This window comes from Hydra vulgaris, chromosome 10 (assembly GCF_038396675.1).
Source record: "Hydra vulgaris chromosome 10, alternate assembly HydraT2T_AEP".
Classification (NCBI taxonomy): Eukaryota; Metazoa; Cnidaria; class Hydrozoa; order Anthoathecata; family Hydridae; genus Hydra; species Hydra vulgaris.
In genome coordinates, this window is record NC_088929.1 from 33,026,376 (window position 1) to 33,046,667 (window position 20,292).

At 28.4% G+C, this 20,292-nt stretch overlaps 1 protein-coding gene across 1 annotated transcript; it reads right to left on the reverse strand.

The window, feature by feature from the left end:
- Window positions 1-2,211: 2,211 nt before the first annotated feature.
- Window positions 2,212-19,415, reverse strand: LOC100215960 (G-protein coupled receptor daf-37). The gene is made up of 3 exons (XM_065807838.1): window positions 19,255-19,415; window positions 17,273-17,945; window positions 2,212-2,988 (listed from the first exon to the last, which is right to left on the reverse strand). The coding sequence occupies exons 1-3, from the start codon at window positions 19,258-19,260 to the stop codon at window positions 2,585-2,587; spliced, it is 1,083 nt and encodes a 360-aa protein (XP_065663910.1). The 5' UTR covers window positions 19,261-19,415; the 3' UTR covers window positions 2,212-2,584.
- Window positions 19,416-20,292: the final 877 nt, after the last annotated feature.

Genomic DNA, 20,292 nt, shown 5'->3' on the forward strand with positions numbered 1-20,292 from the left:
TATAAAAGGGTGGAACATCTTTGATAATTTCTTTTATATTGCCTATGTAGTTTACAATATTGGCAGCACATATCCGATTTTTTTTATGTTAAAGCTTATACGACTTGTTAAATTTTTATGTTTTTTTTTTTAAATGACTAAGTACACTTATAGCCAGCAAGACTTATTATAAACTGATTTATACAAACATTTTTCTTATCTAGATAACCGTATACTGCATATCGAAAAACAAGCTCCACCACTGGAAACCAAAATTCTGATATTTTTACTAAATGCTGTTCAAAAGCCAACTCTTCATATGAGAGCCTTTTTGGTTGTTTTTTTTATTGTAGATCTAGGTATACAATACATTTTTTCTACTTGTTTTTGGGTTATTTCACTAAACCTAATAGAATTCAAACATTCTTTTAGCATTTCTGGGCTGTAATTAGCATAGCTTCTAATCCAAAACATTTTTTCTAGTTTCTCGGCGTTTACTCTGAAGCAACAAAAAAAAGTCTTGCCAATTCATTATCTCTTTCAATACATACTGCAGTTTTACAAATTTTTTGTAAAACTGAAAATAAAATTTGCAAAATAATGAATTTTATAATCACAAAATGCAAAAAAATATTTTGCATTTTGTGATTATAAAATTCATTATTTTGAAATAAATATTAAAAAATGAAATAAATATTAAAAGCCCACAGCCAAACTTAATAAACCAGATAAATAATTTGTGTTCAAAATTAATAAAGTAACAACAACTATTGTCAACGGCTTGCGGTAGCAAAAAAGTTATAGTTTCAACAAGTTTAAAATTTATGTGTGCATAAATTAAAAAAAATAGATGTCTAAAAATCAAAATACTTAACTTTGGCCCAGCAACGATCTTGGGCCAAAAATACCCCAAAATTTGGCTAAAGTTTTACTAAACAATAAAAACAAGGTCAGTTTGTAAACAACAAAAGTAATTAAGTTTATATACTAAGAATACTTTTAACAACTTACTAAAATAAAATATATACGCACTAACGAGCCGAAAATTCCCTTTGTTAAGTTGTTTATGTTGTGTTTTTTGAGTTGGCTTTCACAAGTAAGAGTAGGAAGACAACAAAATTAAAAACTTCTTCATAACCAAGATGGAACAATACTGCAGAGGTGGTGAATAATGATGTTACATGTTCGTCAAATATTAAATGTTTGTGCAATTACAACCACCTAAAAGTTGTAGCATAAACTGCCAATATCCCAATCATATTTTCGAAATACAGTACATTACAACTGTTTCCAACTTCCTGCCAAAAGTTATCATCAAAAGGCCAATATTACCCCATCTTACGGTATTCCTTTGACGTAAAAAGTTTATTTTAAATACTGTTTGGATAGTGTTAAAGGGTGACTAGAATTTAAAACGAACTACGTTGCCTTAAAATGTATGTATAGCTCAAAAGTTTATAAGCAAATGAAAATTCGAAAATTGAGTTGGATTATATATTATAATTAGCAAGGTGACTGTGTTTAAAATATTTTCTTTGAGAAAAAAATATAAAATAAAAAATTATATGAACTTTTACCCAGCAAGCAAATATAGCTGGGTGAGACTTCATTGAGTCTACATTTGAAAAATAATTGCTGATGCAAAACTAACGTTATTCTCATGTCATTTCAATGTGCTTAGCAATTATATCAATGAAAGATTTATACCATCGGAACTGAAAACAGCTTGCGTTGCTACATATGCGCAGGTCCAACGTATGTAAAAAGGTCGTAAAGCTTTTACGATCTAGACTTAACGTTGATCTTATGTATATAGTCTAACGTTGATCCAATGTATACAACCCAACTAATCCGAATTTTTCATTTTCCAACGTATGCTAGCTTTACATTATTTGCTATAATGTAGCTTTTTTTTTGTACCTAATATTGAGAACCATACAAAATTCCGCGAACAATACAAAATGAATGCAAGAGCTATAAAGTTCATCAAATACTATAAAAAATCCCAGGAACATTTCAAAAAAGTAACAACTGTGAGAGAAAAAATCATTGTAGTTTACTTTATATTGAACCTTTTAAGGGTGTTAAAATTCTGTATTCTAATTGTTTCAAATTTATTTTTAACTTTTTAAAAATATCAAAATCTGTATAAAGGGGTCAGGATATATTGAAAATATTTTATGAAGTGTTAATAATAAAGAAACTGTTAAAATTAATAATTTAATACACAAAGCCAGAAAAAAATTTAATCTAAATCAATAAATTTACAAAATATTTTTCAATATTTTATCTCCATTTACATATTACAACTGCATTTATATGTATTTACAAAGTATGTTTACATATAAAGTAGACTTAATTTTTTTATATAACAACAAAAAAGTTCTCCATATTTAAATTTCTTATAAATGTTTCAAAACATGTTTAAAACTTACAAAAATTGACGCATTTTTTATTTATTTAGCTAAGTATAAGTTCAAAATTTTTTTAAATTTATAGTTAAAAGAAAAACACATAAATGAACGTCGTCACGTGCAACTTCAATGTAAGTTGAGGCGTCATCATTATGTCACGCGTTAAATAATTTTCAAACAAAAGAACTTGATTAAACCTTGCTTGTTTCACAATTTTCAATTATTGTTGTAACTTTAGTTGTAGAACTAAACCCAAATGATGAACTCCTTTCTTTTATGGATTCTAACAACTTGCCTTTAATAGATATTTTAAAGCAAAAAACTTTCTTGAATTCTTTTCTGAACATTGTTCCTGTCAAGCAATACAAAATGCAGTTTATTGATGAGTTTATAACAACGCCCAATTTTCCAAAAGCAAAGTTTTTATCTACCATTTCCCAAACACGAGAGTGCTCCTTTTTTTTGTATTCCCACTGCATCCAAAAACATTGTGAAATGCATTGCCAAGCAAGTAAAACGAGAAACGAGAATGTAATAACCAATAAGGTTCGTGTCATTTGATTTTCGCGATTACGCATTTTACTTGACTTGGTCTCTAAAAAAATATGTCTACAATTTGACTAACTTCGTCAAAAAACTGACTACAATATATATATATATATATATATATATATATATATATATATATATATATATATATATATATATATATATATATATATATATATATATATATATATATATATATATATATATATATATGTATATATATATATATATATACACTGCCGCTCACGGAAGTTAGGACAGTGGAGATTTTTTCGAAAAAGCAAAATTAATATATAATTACGTTATAGAATTTTCAATTTATATTAATAAAAATTATATTTTTTATACATTTTCAATATAAAATATATTATTAGTCAGTTTTATGTAATAAAAATGTACAAAAACCATTATAATAATTAAATTTTTTTTTTCGTCAAAAAAACCACCCTTTGATTTAATAACTGCTTTAACTATTCTCGGCATTCATTCAATTAATTTTCTAATTGTTTCTTTTTGAATATTATTCCATTCCTGTTCTATAATGTTCCATAAATGAGATTTTGATGTTGGACATACAGTTCTAATTTTTCTATCCAGTTCATCCCATAGTAACTCAATGGGGTTGAGATCTGGGCTTTAGGGAGGCCAGGTCATTACACGTAATACATTTTCAGCTTTTTTTGATTCTAAATAATTTCTACATAATAATGCAGTTTGTTTAGGGTCATTATCATGAATCAGAATAAAATTATCTCTGATTAATCGAAGTCCCGAAGGGATTGCACTTGTTTCCAGGATATCTCTATAATGTTCTGCTCTCATTATACCATCGATTTTATGCAAATATAGAGCCTTCACCATGTTTTACTGTTGGAACCAGACATTGAGTTAGCATTTTTTCTTCAGTAGATCTTCTAACGTAAACTTTTCGCTTATTTCCGAAAACTTCAAATTTTGACTCATCGGTCCAGAGTACTTGTTTCCATTCATCCATCGTCCAATTTTTGTGGAGCTGTGCGTTCCTCAGTATATTTTGTCTCAATTTGTCCTTAAGCTTATTAAGCGTTATTTTAAGCTCACTAGTTATTATTTTATTCCATAATTTTGGCAGAAATTGTCGAAATTTCTCGAAACTTCTAGTAGAAATTGAAAATTCAGTCGCCGCATAATAACTTTTGGGTTGAATTCAATTTTTATTTTAGAATCTGGTTAGATATCTGTTATAATTTATTTTGAATAGCTTGAAAACTATTTTAGGAGACATGTTTTTATTAATTTTGAACATAAATATAAGAAGATGATAGATATTTATTTGGTACATTCATTATTATTTGAATTAACAAATAATGCTTTGGAATGTGTAAAACATACTATATTTGAAATGATTCTGATTGCATGTTTTTGTTTATTAAATAGTTTTTTATTTTATTTTTATTTGTACTGCCCCAACCAATGTTTGCGTTAAGATGTCAATGATTGAACGAGAAATACAAAAGCTTTAACAAAATTGATTTAAAAAAAGTTTTGCTCTACAAAGTAGGCCAATGTTCCTTGAGATTTTATTTTTGAGACTCAGTATGTGATCTCTCCCGATTAGATTTTCATCAAGAAGTACGCTAAAAAGTTTCAATCTGATTTTTCTTTTATGTCCTGATTGGCAATACAAAGTATTGGAGGTTTTAAAGGAACTTTATCTCGATCAAGGAAACAATGGAAAAAAGTATATTTCGTTTTAATTACATTTAGTGATTGAGCCATCATTAAATCATTCAGTAAGATTTAATAGCTCTTTTAACGAATTTATGAGGCCCATTAGGTGCGAATTTAAACGAATTATCAAACGAATTTATTGAACGAATTTAAGAGGCCCATTAGGCAAACTTAGGGGCGCTTTGGAAATTTAAGAATTATTTTTTTTTAGTTAAATCTAGTGGAAATTTTTTTTTTTAAATGGGGCACTAAGAACAGGTTTTGGAGAGGAGGCAATAATAACTATTATATTCAGAATAAAAGACAATCTAAGACAATAATTTTTAAAGCAATCAAAACTTGTTTAACGTCTAAAATATAAAAAGTTTTAAATTAGTTTCAAAATTCATTTTAAAATTGTTTTAAAGTGACTAAAAGGCCTTTTACTTTACAAAAATTTCATCAAACTCTTATATAATCAAATACTTATATAATTTACATCAAACTCTTATATAATCAAATACTTATATAATTTACATATTCTGATAGATGAAGCTCTATTTATAGATCTCTTTTTACATTATGATGATTTTTAATACTTTTTGTAACGGTCTATACAAATTAGACCGAAATATCACATAAAAGAAAAATTAGGAAGTACGATGCTGTTTTGATGTCTTATAACTTATTTCAACTAGACTTATATTCATTGATAAATTTTAAATTTCATAGTATAATCTCTCAGCGTTCAGAAATTATGACCATCTAAAATTTGTTGCTCCCTCAAACTCAAAGGTCATAAATTTTGAACGCTGAGAAATTATACAATGACATTTTAAATTTATTGATGAATATAAGTCTAGTTAAGAATAGTAAAAAAAATATTTTATCAACTTGTTGCTTTCAAAATTAGGGCAAAAGGCGGTGGGGGTGGCAAATATTTTGGGGCTTTTTTGTTCCCAGGCTCTAATCATCTCAACTTTTTTGCAAACCATCCAAATTTGACGTAAGTATAAGCATATAGATGTTTGGATATCCATGTCTGCAAATTACCTCAAACACCAAAAAATGCTGGATCCGCCCCTTTCCATTCATCCAAAAGAAAAAAAATGTCCTTGAAGCCTACTTTAACAAAAGTAACGCTAACAACAACAACTTCAACTTTCAAATCCGAGTCTGAGGCAGAATATCAAGACTCTGAAGATTCAGAAGAACAGTCCACAAGTACCAGCAAGAACTACAGCAAAACCGAAACTGCAGCTAAATTAGTAACATCTTCAAATTTATAAAACAGCAAAGCAGCAACGATTTGTCGACAGTTATCTCACGATGGGATCGACATTCAGACACTTTCACAGTCTACTATATTTAGATTAACAATTAAAGAAGCTTTTAGTTTTATTATTATTATAATTATTACTTGATATTCTTGCTGATTACTAGTCACCAAGAATATCAAGTGTTAATTTTAAAGAATAAACAAAGATAAGTTAAGTTACCAGTACTAGATCTACCAGACGGAAAAGTAAGTACTGTTGTTAAAGATATAAAAGTTGTTCTCGATGAATACAATTTACAGAAAAGTATAAAGATGATTGTAGCGGACATTACGAATGTAAACACTGAAAAAAAAGAAAAGGGATTGTCAGGCAGTTACAAAGATGCTTTACTGAAAAAGAAACTGGAAGAACCACAATTCACTTGATGTTAACATTATGTTCTCGACTGAGTCCTTCGCGTAGTAATGGATGAAGAACTTGGAGGAAACAAGATGTCTCCTTATAATGAATATCCGTTTACCCCGAAATTTGTAAAGATCTACGAACAGCTCAAGAAGAATTTCAAGAATGATAAAGAAGTTATTATAAAAAAGCAGGTTAGCGTGACGATATGAAATTTTGATTTAACTTATAAATTTCATTTAACTCACTTATTCTGCTTTTTTGAAGAATCTGGAATATTTCCTTAAGTAAAGTTCAGAAAATACCTAGTTTAAATAATGCAAGACGGAATTCCCAGGCAATACTAGTTTTTTTTGCATTTATTCTTCTGCCAGAGAGAAGAGACTCAGAACTAAACACTTGTAGATTCATCTCTTAAAGATAAGCGGACCATTGGTTTACTGATCAAATGTACAATGCAGATGATTTTCAGCTTGCATGGTTACAAAAAAGCGTTAAACTCAGTGACAAAGTTTTGGAATAAGGAACCATTGAGACTGGAGAATCCCAGAACAAGTCAGTGTGTGGAACGAGCAATCAAGTGTCTTCAAGATTTTTTTGACATCTATGAAAAATGCTGATTAAGCTGAATATTACACAAAACTTATATATATATATATATATATATATATATATATACAGTAGCTTTTTGTACTTTGAAGAATTTTAATAAAAGATAGTAATTTTAAATTTAGTTGTAATTTAGAGTGTTATAATGTAATAATAAACTTTAAATGCTTAAAAACTACATATCAACTCCAGGGGCGGATCTAGGGTGTCACCACTGAAGTGCGTGCATCAGTCTTTTTCCACTGTTAAATTCAAGTGTATCTCTTTTTTACTTTTTTTTCTTAATAAAAAGTTAAAGTAGAAATTAAAATCTGATATTCACAAAAAATAAAAAATTTGTTTTAAACTCGAAAAAAATTATTCGATTTTATTTGATCTCGAAAAAAATTATTCGATTTTATTTGATTTTATTAAGGACCGGCGAAGTCGACTTTTTAAGACTCTAATTTAAATGAAAGACAAACTTAGACCATATGAGTACACTGAATTTAACTGAAAGACGAATTTGGATTTTAAAAGCACATTTAATTAAAAGAGAATTTTTTTTTAAACTTTTACAAATTTTATAAAATTTTTATTTTTTTATTTTTTAGGTGCCCCAAGAAGACTTAACGGTTTTGTCAAGGAGTACACCAGAAAAGTATTTAACTAGGAAGTTCAAACCTCCTTCCTTACCGATGGTGCGAAATATGCTCAGAGCTTGCTTCTAATCCTAGGTTTCTTGCTTCTAAGGCAAGCGCTCAAAATCATTGCGCCACGGTTGCGTATAATCATAAACTAAAATTATTACTTTTTTTGCATGTAATTAACCATAATTCAAAACATGCCAAAGAACAAAAAAAGCAAAGTAATTTTAAATTTATTTAAAAAAAATATGCATACAAAAAACAATTTGTGTCGAAATAAAAAATCTAAAAATTCAGTAACAATCAGAATTTAAGTTATGGAATCTTTGTAACTCCTAATTGTTTTGAACGAATATGAAGAAAAGAACATTACCAACGTTTATTTAAAAATGTTGAATGCCAATTTTATAAAGGAAAAAAATTGTGAGGAATATTAGGTTAAATATTCACCTGTTTTTTACCTTTATTTTATGAAAGCGATAAATAAGATTTAATAAGTGATGAATAATAGCTTTCAAATTTAACTGAAAGTTAAATGAAATTTTGTTAATGTTACCGAATTTAATTGAAAGTCCAATTTCTATTTCAACTTCGGCCAGTGGCGGATTAACTACACAAGGGGCCTGTAGCCAATAATTCCGCGGGGCTTTTATAAAGTAAATTAGTTTAATACCTGGACGTTGCTATATTTGTCGTTATTTTTATCCATGGTGTATCGTTTATTTTAGACTACAATATTATAGAGAATTCCAAAATTAAGTTAGTTCTTAAGTTTCCCTCTGTTATCATTTTTCTTGCTTTCTTTATAGCAAATGTTTTTACTACTTCATCGAAATTTATTTCATTCAAAATTTCACGCTCAATTGACATCAGCGACAGATTATTTATTCTATTATGTGTCATTGTTGATCTCAGTTTATTCTTAATTCTACTTAGTTTAGAAAAAATTCTTTCTCCTTTACAATTGGACACCATCAGACTCAAATAAATATGAAATGTAATTTCGACATTGGGAAATGCTTCCTCCAGTCCATGGTCTATTATTAACTTGTAAATAAATAACTCTTTATTGTGATCTTCGTCCTTATATTGTTCTGCAAATTTGGCGAATTGAATTTTTAGATAGGCAGAAAAATGAACCATTTCATCTTTTAAACCTATTTCAATGTCTCCACTGTAAGCCATCCTGACATTTTCAATTTGTTTCTTTATTGTGTCAGGGGATAAATAAGTTAAATTGGTCAAAAAACCAAATTTGCGACAAACATCAGAATACGCATCTGCACGTTGAATTAGAGCATTGGTAAGTTTGTCGAGAATGAGGAGAAATAGGTTTTTTCTGAATTTGGTCCGACCCGAGTTCCCAGAGCACTCACCCTTGACTAATCCTTCGTCGAACTGAACTTTCCTTTTTTTCTTTCTGCTACTATCTTCGTTATAAATCTTTATTTTACTTAACATCATGTCTTGCTCCTCAATTTTGGCTGAGCTCTGTGCGCAGTGATTCTATAAAATCTCTCAAAGAATGCAATAGAAATACAGCAGTATTTACATCCAGTGTTGAACTCTGCAGAAGCTTGCATTCTCTGAAGAATTGTATCCAAAAACGCAGATAAAATTCCAGTTTCTAACATATTAAACCGATTGAAAATACCAACAGCCTCCTGCCTAGTAACAGCTTTCTCTTCATTATCTTTTGAAATTGCACTAAGAGTTGAGCAAAAGTCCTTGTAGCTCTTTGAGAGTGCTTGTGTTGCATTTGCATGACTGGACCAACGTGTATCAGAAAGTCGCTTTGGTACCGGTACGTGTTTACTCAAATTGACGAGAAGAATATGTCAGCGATGTGTTAATGCACTAAAAAACTTGTATACATTTTGAACAAAATAAAAATATTTCACAGCAGCTGGACAACAATCAACAGCACTGCTTCCTACTAAATGTAATGAATGTGCAAAACACGGTATAAATATAGCGAGTGGATTCACCGTTCGAGCATTTGCTTGAACTCCATTATATCGAACAGACATACTTGAGGCATTGTAATAGGTCTGATCACAACAGTTATCATATTTATACCATTATCATCTAAATAAGACACCAGTACTCTTGCTACTTCTAGACCAGTATGGGTTTGTAAATTAATAAACTTTAGGAACCTTTCTGTAGGCACAGTTTTATTTACATACCAAACGATAACAGACAATTGGTCAGCGTTGGATGTATAAGGTGTTGAGTCAATTGAAACACTGTAATATTTTGCTTCCTTCATTTCATTAACTATAAAAGTTAGCACTGCTTGACCCATTTCCCCTGAAGTATGACACATTTAGCTGCCCTGCGATTCCTTTTTTTTCTATATGCATTACTTAAAATGGATCATACTTTGCCACTACCTCGAAAATACCCAAGTAATTACCATTTTCATGTGAACCAAACTATTCTACATGACTTTGAAACGGCTAACCCTTTGCAGCCAAAAACTTAATAGCATATACCACGCACTCCAAAACTGATCCAAAAATTCGTTTGGCTCTTAACTCCTTCTTTATGAATGATATCAACCCTTCCAGCCAATCGCGATTGCTCTATGTAAGGCAAAGTTGCTACTAAGTGGCACGGCCTCTTCTCATGCATTTCAATGGCGCGTTTGGCATTCTTCTAATAATTGAAACCATGACATAAATCTGTTTGAGTAGATGAGAGAAGCTTACAAATAAAACAGTGTATCTTTCCATTTGTTGGGGAATAACAAATCCAGGTACGGTTGGAGGTATCTGTGCGAATAATGCAGATAAACAATAACGAATCCAATTTGGATTATCATATACCTGTTTTGACTTTTCAAAATTATCAGTTATGTTTTGACTTTCAGCATTACTTTCCTGATGAAGTACTCTTGAACATCTTTAGAAGCACTTTTCCACAATCATATATCGGTTCGATATGTGTCCTGATGTTCTTCGTCTGTTTGATTATTAATTTGCATGACAGCAACCAAATCATTAGTATGTAACAAAGTATCTATGTTGTTGTTTGGTTCTTAATGAGACTGCGATTCTATTAATGGAACTGCATTATCCATTATTCTTGACTTTGTGAAAAAAGTATCAAGTTTGGTGGTCTTCTTTAATATATTTTCTTCTCTTTCACTTTTTTCTGAAGCTTTTTTTCGCTTTGCAGCACCGCTTTTATAAGTCCGACTGAAACCGAACATTACTTAGCCATTTAAAACGTGCAATAAAAAGAAATACTAACTGAAACCAAACATCGCCAAACCTAATTTTATTTATGTTACACAAACGTACATCAAACGACGTACAAACAACGTTTCAAAACAAAATTTTCATGTAAAACAACACTCATTGTATGATAGTAATGTTTTACTTCAAAAAACTTTTGTGATTGCCTAAATAAAATACTTACACACTTCCTTTGAATGAATTGAATCACAAGAAAAAATGCTAACGCCAGATTATTTTTGAGCTAAGTTTAAAATTATTTTTTCTTTTGCATGGCTTCCTTGAGAAGTGATAACCTTGTAAGGCAACAAATTCGTATAATTAGACAATATGGCTTTTGTTTTTGAAGGTTGCAGAGAAATTGTATAAAGAAAATAATATATGTTAATATGTAATTTTTTTCTTCTAAAAAATTAAATTTTGGGGCCCCTTAAATTGTGGGGCCTGAGGCTATGGCCTCATTTGCCTCAATTATAATCATTTTATAATTGAGGCAAATGAGCCTCATTTGCCTCAATCAAAACATTTTAGAATATTTGGCGGTACACCGCCAAATATTCTAAAATGTTCAAACTTAAAAAAAAAGAAGATGAATTTTATATCAATAAAAATTGCATTAATTTAGAATGCTATTTTATACTTCATTTTGCTTTGCCTCGATTCCTTTGCCCTGAATTTATCGAAAAACATTCATTTTAATGGGTCCATTCAAAACACGATAACTTGAAATATATTAACACAACATCATTGAAATTTTTTACTTATGTTCTAGACATGTCAGGTAAGGTATTAACATTTAGATTTTAAGATTTTCATTTTTATTATATCAATTTATATTTAAATTATATCAATTTTAATACATCAAGTAAAAAAAAAAAACTTTTTTAGACCTTAAAATCAATTAAAAAAAAGATTGGAGCAAACTTCAAAAATTTCGAAATGTCGTTCCCTCGAAAATAGTATAAAATAAACATTATCTGAAAATTTGAAGTGATTTTCACTTCTGCTTCACAAGTGATTTTCACTTCTGCTTCACAAGATATCATGTTTCAGACGATGTTTTGCAAAATTTAAAAACGTAGAAAAACGCAAAAGAAAATTAAATATTCTTGTCATTCCTATATAAACTTTTTTTACTTAGTTAATTTATCGAAAAATTAAAAAATAAGTTGAGAATAAGCTTTTTATATTATTAGTTTACAATAAATTGCCTGTCAAATAAGCGAAATATCAAAAATTCACTTTTTTTTTCAATTTTAAGAAAATATTTGGTGTTGTACCACCTTAAATAACAAGTGTCCAGTACAGCCATATACTCAGTCTTTTGGAAACTCTGAAATGAATTGTTATATCCCTAATCAAGAAGATAGTAAAGGTTATGTTGCTTTAAGGTAAAACCCTAATGCTAAAATTAATGGTGTTTCATATTTCCAACTAGAAAATAATATAAACCGAGCTTGTTTTATTATACTTTTTATTATTCAAGGTCATTTAAAGATAAAAATTGCCGGTACAGTTCAGCTTCTCTTTTAAGCAATTCGTCTCTGAAAATAGTTAACATATTGAGGCTTCTAACTTCGATTGAATTGTTTAAAAAAGTTTCCTGGTATGCAAGGTACTCTCTTTTTGTTAAACAGGTTGAAAACAATAACTTTTCTAACCTTTCCAATGTGCTAGTAGCCTGTGTTTCTTTTGAATGTTCAGATCAATTTAAATTAATTAACAGTAAATCAGCTTCTGAAATTATTAAAATAAAAGTATTGATCAACTGCCAAGCTAACAAGTTTTCTTCGTTTTTATTTCTAACTGCTTTGTCGTCAGTTTTAAATGTTCCTATTAGATCAATTTATCCTAATTTTGGCTTAGGAAAATTCGAAAAACTTTTTTTTTTAATAGAATTCTTTTCCCAATTTGTTCTATTAAAAACCAAAATATGTTAAATATTTTATGGTGTAATACTGATACTATGTCAGTAATGCAAAATACTAATATCTGGTCACCTAACCATTTTGTACCAATAATTAAAAAGTCCAAAATTAATTTCATGTGATAATAAAAATTTGGCTATAAAAAACGATGCTACTTATCCTTTAGACTTTATTAGTCCTAAAACTGAAATAAATAAAAAAACAATTTCTGATGATTTTCTTTCACAGAAAAAGTTAATTCTGCAACACATGCCAAAATCCAATTTAAAATTGACTAAAAGATCATTTAAAGTTGGATGGCTCAGACTGTTTTCTCGGCTTATTCTAGCAAAGAAGCTAGAATAAAAGGAGCTTACTGTCTTCCTTGTACTTTGCTAGGTGTTAGTATTCCAAATAAGTCTGGAAAATTAAATTTAGTTTCCAAGCCTCATCAAGAGTTTTAAAAAACATGAGAAAAGTTGTGTTTTACATGAAAGTAAATTCTTTTAATATTCTTTTTTAAGATTAATAACAGATTTCTCTTTTACTGTAAGTTATGTTATAACAAAACATATTTTTTTAATGCAATTTTTAAATGGAACTCTTCAAATTTAATCTTTTTGACACATCACGTGTTTTATCATGTGACATATCAAAGTTCACACAGTGTTTTGCATATCACAGCAGTGTTTTAAAATAACTAATCTAAAAAGTCTGTCATTAGAAATCAAAAACAAAAGGTCTAGCAGCAGTTCCTTTAACTGTACTGTCCAGAATGCAAGTAAAAAACCATGGAAATCTGATATGCCTCATTTTACTTTAATACATGCTGAGTTAGATTTATGAGAATTATTTAAGAAAAACCAGTCAAATATTCCTTCAACTGTTGCTGGTACTTTAAAGGCCATTAACACGAGAGGTTTTCAAAATATTAGGACATCGCTTTTAATATTAGAAACAATTCCATTAACAACTTGTGAATGCGAAGAAGTATTTCAGTTACACGTAGGCTAAAAACATAATCCAGACGTAATATGATTGAGTCTCTAACTCTTTTTAATGTTCTAATTTTAACTAGTTTTAATATCCATATATCAAGAAATTTTTCGAGATGTTGAAAGAGCCATTGACATTTTTTCAAAGTCAGGTGAAAGACTTTAGACTTTTATTTAGTATATTTAGTTATTTAGTATATTTAGTTATTTAGTATATTTAGTTATTTAGTATATTTAGTTATTTAGTATATTTAGTTATTTAGTATATTTAGATTTTTATTTTATTTTAGAATTTTATTTAGTAGTGTGCTACTTATTTTATTTTTTTGTTTCTTATTTAATTTTTACTCAAATTGTATGCGTGTGTGTATGTGTGAATATATAATTTAGAGATGCCACGAATAGTGATTTTGACGAATACCGAATATTAGGCCTGACTCTCCGCCTAATAGCCGAATATTTGGCCACCGAATATTCGGTAACACATTTAAAATTTCGCGGGTTTCCAACCTGTATTAGTAAAGTGAATACCGTAATCACGCTACGGGTAATTATGCGTATTTATTTTATTTGCGTGTTTGAGCATGTTATTTGCTGACTATTTGTTACATCAAATTTTGTTCCTTATAGGTTATATTTCTTACAGTCTGTTACGTAAGATATATGCATAATAAGTGTAATTCTAGAGTGAAAGCTTTAGAGCACTTAGTGGCAATTGCGTTATTTGCGGTTAATAATAATTGTTAATGTATTTATAACTTATATTATCACTAGAATTTGTAAATAAACGAATTGAGTTTACTAAATTCAATTCATTTATTTACAAATTTGATAATTTATTCTAAATTACAGACCTCAAATATTGTTATTAAAAACCATATAAATATATTAACAATTAATTATCTTTTAAATACTATTTAAAGTAAATTTAGTGAGTATAAAAGACTTTGCATTTGATTGTTGTTTTGCTTGCAAAAAACTACACTAAGTAACAAAAGTTGTTTTATTTTAAATTTTTGTTTGCTTTGTCGATGGCATCTTTTAATAAAAAATTACCTATTTGGAAATATTATGAAATTTGCAGGGAAAACAATAAACTGGTGGTTTGTTTGCTGCGTAAAAGCAAGAACTCACGTGGTCGAGATGGAAGTAAAGCGAGTAAAACTATTACGTATCTTATAAACTAAAATAATATGTTTTAACAAAACAAATTATTTACTCTAATACTTTTTTTAATCATAGTTCTTTTGCTCAGTAGGTACTTTAATTAATCTAGATCTAAGTACTCTTTTTTATTTCCAGCAACAACTTTTTTGTAACACCAAAATAAGCATTCTGAGCAGTACGCAAAGTTAAATGGAGCTCCCCGGAAAGAGGGAGCAAAATTGAGGGTTCACTCATTTAAACCGACTCATAAGATACCATCAGTAACATGTATGTTAACAAAGAAATTGTTAACTCTGAAAGAGTCAGCTGAAAAGAAATTGTTTTGGGATAATAACGAAATCAATAAAATATATTACTTAATTGAAGAAATGGTAAAAACACAAAGAGCAAAATAAAAAATTATTTTAGAATTTATTTTTAAATTATTAATTTTAAATGAGAAATTATTTTAAAATTATTTTAGAAAAAATTATTTTAGAATTTCTAAATAAAAGTTTTGAAGCGTCTAGTAGCACCAATAACGATTCATCTGATGAAGATGTCAAACAGAAAAGTTCACCAGCAAATGAAATTGACTTATTCATGAAAACTGTTCGCCTAAATTGGAAAACAGGCCTTTACAGATGCTGTTCAGATAATGCAAACCAATATCCAAACCTAACAGAATTTGTTAAAATTTATTTATCCTCTTCACTTTGCAGGGGGGATAGCAAGTGGCTATTTTCGGAAGTAGGTGTAGTTTACGAGGAAAAGCGGAATCGCTTCCTATCAATAAATGCTGAGGAAAATGTTTTTACTTATCATAATTTATCACCGATAGATTTCGAGTATTAAACTTGTTTTAAATAAATAATTTTGGTGATTAATAAAATCTTATATATGTATACATTTATAATTGATTATTCTGTTTATTGTATTAGTTATAGTAATATAATCTATTTCTGATTGGTTTTTGCCATGTTTTTCGGTATTCGGTATACGGCCGAAAAGTTTGCAATATTCGGCCGAACATCAAATAGTATATATATTACTGTTGTGTTTACAACGGCGATCATTGGTTGGAACAATGAATCCCAATTTTTTAAATAAAATTACATAACATTAATATATTGCGCAACTTATGTTAACTAACAACTTAAGTTGCGCAATATTGCGCAAAGCTTTAAAAAATAAATGGTAGTCGGTAAAATGTGCGAGCCATGGTCCTATTGGTTGATAATGATGTAATATTTGTTATTTCTGTTTGCCGTTGAATTGTTTATTTTTTATACTTTTTACGGACTTCCAGCAGAAACACAAACTATATTTGATTTAAAAGAAGTACAATCTAACTTAAATAAATTGTATCAAATTCCATTATATTAAATTAAATGAAAAAATTTATATGCAAACGTTTTTTTAAATGTCTTAACTGTAGTGATCATTAAAATATAATGTCTGATTCGCAAAAAAAGTTCGCATTTTACAGGTTCGCAGTTCGCGGTTTGCAGTTCGCATTTTACCGACTACCAAAATAAATCTATCGTTTTAGCATTTGATTTAAAATGAGATTAAAAACGAAAAAATTATTTAGGAAAGTTTCTTTACAAAAGTTCCATTTCATGTTTAAATAGTGAAATGAGTTTTAATTTAGGAGTTCAAATGACGAAAATATTATCTAACTTTTATTTATTGCAGTTATATAATGTGGTTTTGTACCATTATTCTTTGTAAAATAACAGTATGGCCCATATTTAACAATCAAAATGAGCTTTTGAAATTAAGAAAATAAACATAATTTTTATGAAACTAAAAGCAAAAATACAGTAAATCCTAATAAGTACCAAATAAACAAAGCAAGTGACGTGGACTGTTATTTTGCTTATTTTCAAAACATTTCAACGGTTATTTCTATAACGGAGCAGTAATATTCTAAACCTGTTTAGCTGATATCCCAAAATTTTGCTTAGATGAAGATACAACTATTTTATTTAGCACGGCAGTATAATTTGTTGTCAAAACATTGTTGATGTTGAAATTGTTTTTTAGCTACTACGTACGCTATTAGTTAAAAAAAATAAAAACAGAAAACCATTTTAAAAAATGAAAATTTTTAAATGTGTCTGTTTTATTAGAGCAGATTTTATTTTATTATTGTTATGTAAGTGTAAAAATACCGTAAATCTTCAGATAAAGAGTTTTATTTTTAGATGAGTTGCTGATACTAGATCTAGTTATCTATAGTACCGTTTATAGACGGGTGCTTACAAAAAAACACGAATTTTTGTTATTCTTACATATTTTCTTCAAAAGAGTCTCCTATTACATAAAGGAAGAGAGAGGTCAATTTGACAGGGCGCGCTAATTCGAGCATTTAAAGTAGGTTTACAATGATTTTTAATTGAGCTAAAATATTCAAAAAAATATATTTTACCGTATTTCTGGCTGTTTTTAGTATTCCTTGATATTTCAGCTTGCTTTGAAAGTTTATATAAAATGATTGAATTTAGAACAGCAATGCAAATCCAAGGCGCCAAAACTAGAAATATGCAATGAAGCCAAAACTCATAATTATCAGCTGATTTACTCTTTCCATATAACGTTTTTTCAACTTTCCATTTACTATCTTCTTCTAGCGGTTTGAAATTAAAAAAATGTGGGATGTTTATAAGAATAGAAAATGCAAGTAGCACAAAAATTCCTATGTATGTACGGACAGGGGTATACAGCATCTTTACTTTCACAGGGAGTGCAATCATAAAAAACCTATTCAAGGTCACACCCACAACCAACCAAATACTAGCTATTAAAAATATGAAAAAAAAGGGAAAAGCGATCCAGCAAAAGAAAGCAGCATAATGATAAGAGTTTTTTTTCAAAAATGGAAACGCTGCGGGTAGACTGTCAGAAAGTAAGAAAAATATGAGTAGTCCACTATCACAGACTCCTAAAACAATCAGATAAATCCCGGTTGATTGGTTTTGACGCAGCTTTAAGTCAATCAGTTTTTTCCAAACAATAATTGATACAGTATTTCCTAACAATCCAAGTACTGCTATTGTGATACCAACGGGGACGCTAAAAATCCAATGCAGATCAGAAGCGCTCTATATAAAACAAAAAAAAACGTTATTTTTAAAGCTTGGTTTTAACATTATATTGCAAATCCAAATTAATCAGCCCAGTATCTAAAGGGATCAACTAACTTTATATTTTTAACTTATATTTTTAATACTATTTATTTTATATAATTTTATTTACACTTTAGAGTAAAAAAATGCTAAGCATTAGTCAATTTTTTTTATTAGCAATTTTTTGTAAAATTTGATTTTTTTTTTTTTTACCGAATGAATGATTAGGTTGCTCACATCGCACCATCCAAGAATTATGTTATTTAAATAACTTCTCTAGCAGTAAGTTGCTGTGCAGGTTATATGTGCGGGTTATATGTGCAGTAATATTTATATATATATATATGCAGTAATAAAAACTAATATATTATGCGTGCAAACTATTATTGTTATTTAATAATTATATTTATTTAATGATTGGTACATTTCAAACAATCAAAGCAGCAGTTTACAACATAAGAATGAAAAGAGAAAAAGTAAAAAATAATAATTATTATCCTTTTTGCACTGATGATAAAGACTTTATTCAAATTGAAAGTTTAGAATTATATATAATATATATATCGTCTCTTAGCTTACAACACCGCTCAAGTCAAAAATCTAAATAATATTTTTTGTTAATGAAGAATATTTTTTTTTCAAAAAAAAATTTTTATGAACCAAAAATATGTTTCGTGAACAAAAAATAATTAAATTTTAGACTTGAGCAGTGTTGTAAGCTAAGAGGATGTAAGGGGGGATTAGATATTTTAGATACCAAATACTAATAGTTTGCATATTGTATAAATTACGTTGGGGGATGTAATATTTTAGAAGACTGCATAAGGGGGATGTGATATTTTATGTACGAATTTCAGCTTCTTTGTGCAATATATACAGAGGTATATATAAAAACAAAAGTTTGAATTTTTTTTTGTGCAATTTTTTTACTCTAAAAATAAACGAATTTAAGCAATAACACTCGTTTATATGCGATTGCTCACGACAACTCATATGCATTCGTTTCTGTTCTTAAAAATTATTGAGGGAATGTAAAACAACATTAATATTTTCTAATGTGCTTTGATAACTTTGTAAGAATTTTGGTGATAAATGTTTTTAAAAATTATAAAAATTGAAATAATATGCGGGTAAAACATTAAAAATTGTAAAATATTTGAACTCAAGGAGTTTAAAGCTATTAATTAATTTGTTTTTACTTAAAAAGTTTATTTTACTTAAGTTATTTTTTATTTTGTTGTAAAAAGTCTTGCCAAATATTAAAAAAAAACTTTTTTAAACTTACCACCATTTTAAAGTTCCAAAGTTTATAGTTTGGTCTTTTAAAAAAAGGTGTTTCTGGTGTAAATCGACAACTAAAATGATTCCTGAAATAACGTGAAAAACTTTTGTTTTAGGAAATTGTGTAACAATGCTATTTGTCGAACTAATTTTAGAATCACTTAGCAACGGAGTAAAATTTTTTTAGCTAATTTTCTCGTTTAATAATAACACGTTTGTTGACATAAAAAACTTTTTTTTGCTGACAACAGCACGATAGTTTTACATTAAAAACGTCGAAAAAAGTTGAATCTAAAAATTTTCAATACAAAACAATATTTTTTTAAAAGCTAGTTCATAAACTTAGAAAACATAATTTCTTTCTATTTTTTTATAATATCTCTCTCTTTTTTTTTTTATCAAACCTGAATATGAACGAATAAAAAATGAATAAATTTCTCTTAGTTTTATTTATAATAAAAATTACTTAACATAAGTGATATTTAATTGTACTACGTGTAATATACTTTAGGAATATGTTTTCTTAACTCATTAAAAATATTTTTATCTTTTAAAGATGGGATTTTTACGATGACATAGTTTGCATTAATCAATCTAATCAAATGTGATCAATAATTGATCCCATTTTGCATAAGTGGCGCAAGTCTTAACTTTGAAATACAAATCTTTAAAGGTTCAGTAGTTTCCGTTAAAAACGTTTAAAAATGTTTGAGCCAAGTTTAAAATGTTTGAGCCAAGTAAGGAAGATAGGACTTATAATTTGCTAATGCTAATGTTTGAGCAATGTTAAAAATGTTTGAGCCAAGTAAGGAAGATAGGACTTATAATTTGCTAATGCTGTATTACCTAAATGCTTGCTAAAAAAGGGACTTGTTATTTGGGGAAAATATCTAACTCACATAATTGAAAATATAATAACAAAGTCATCGATAAATAAAATATAAACTCTTATAAAAACAGGTAATTTACTTGTTGTGGACAACTTTTTATGGAAGGCGGTCCTCAGAAATTAAGAGCCCTTACGTTTTTATTTCTGCCTTAT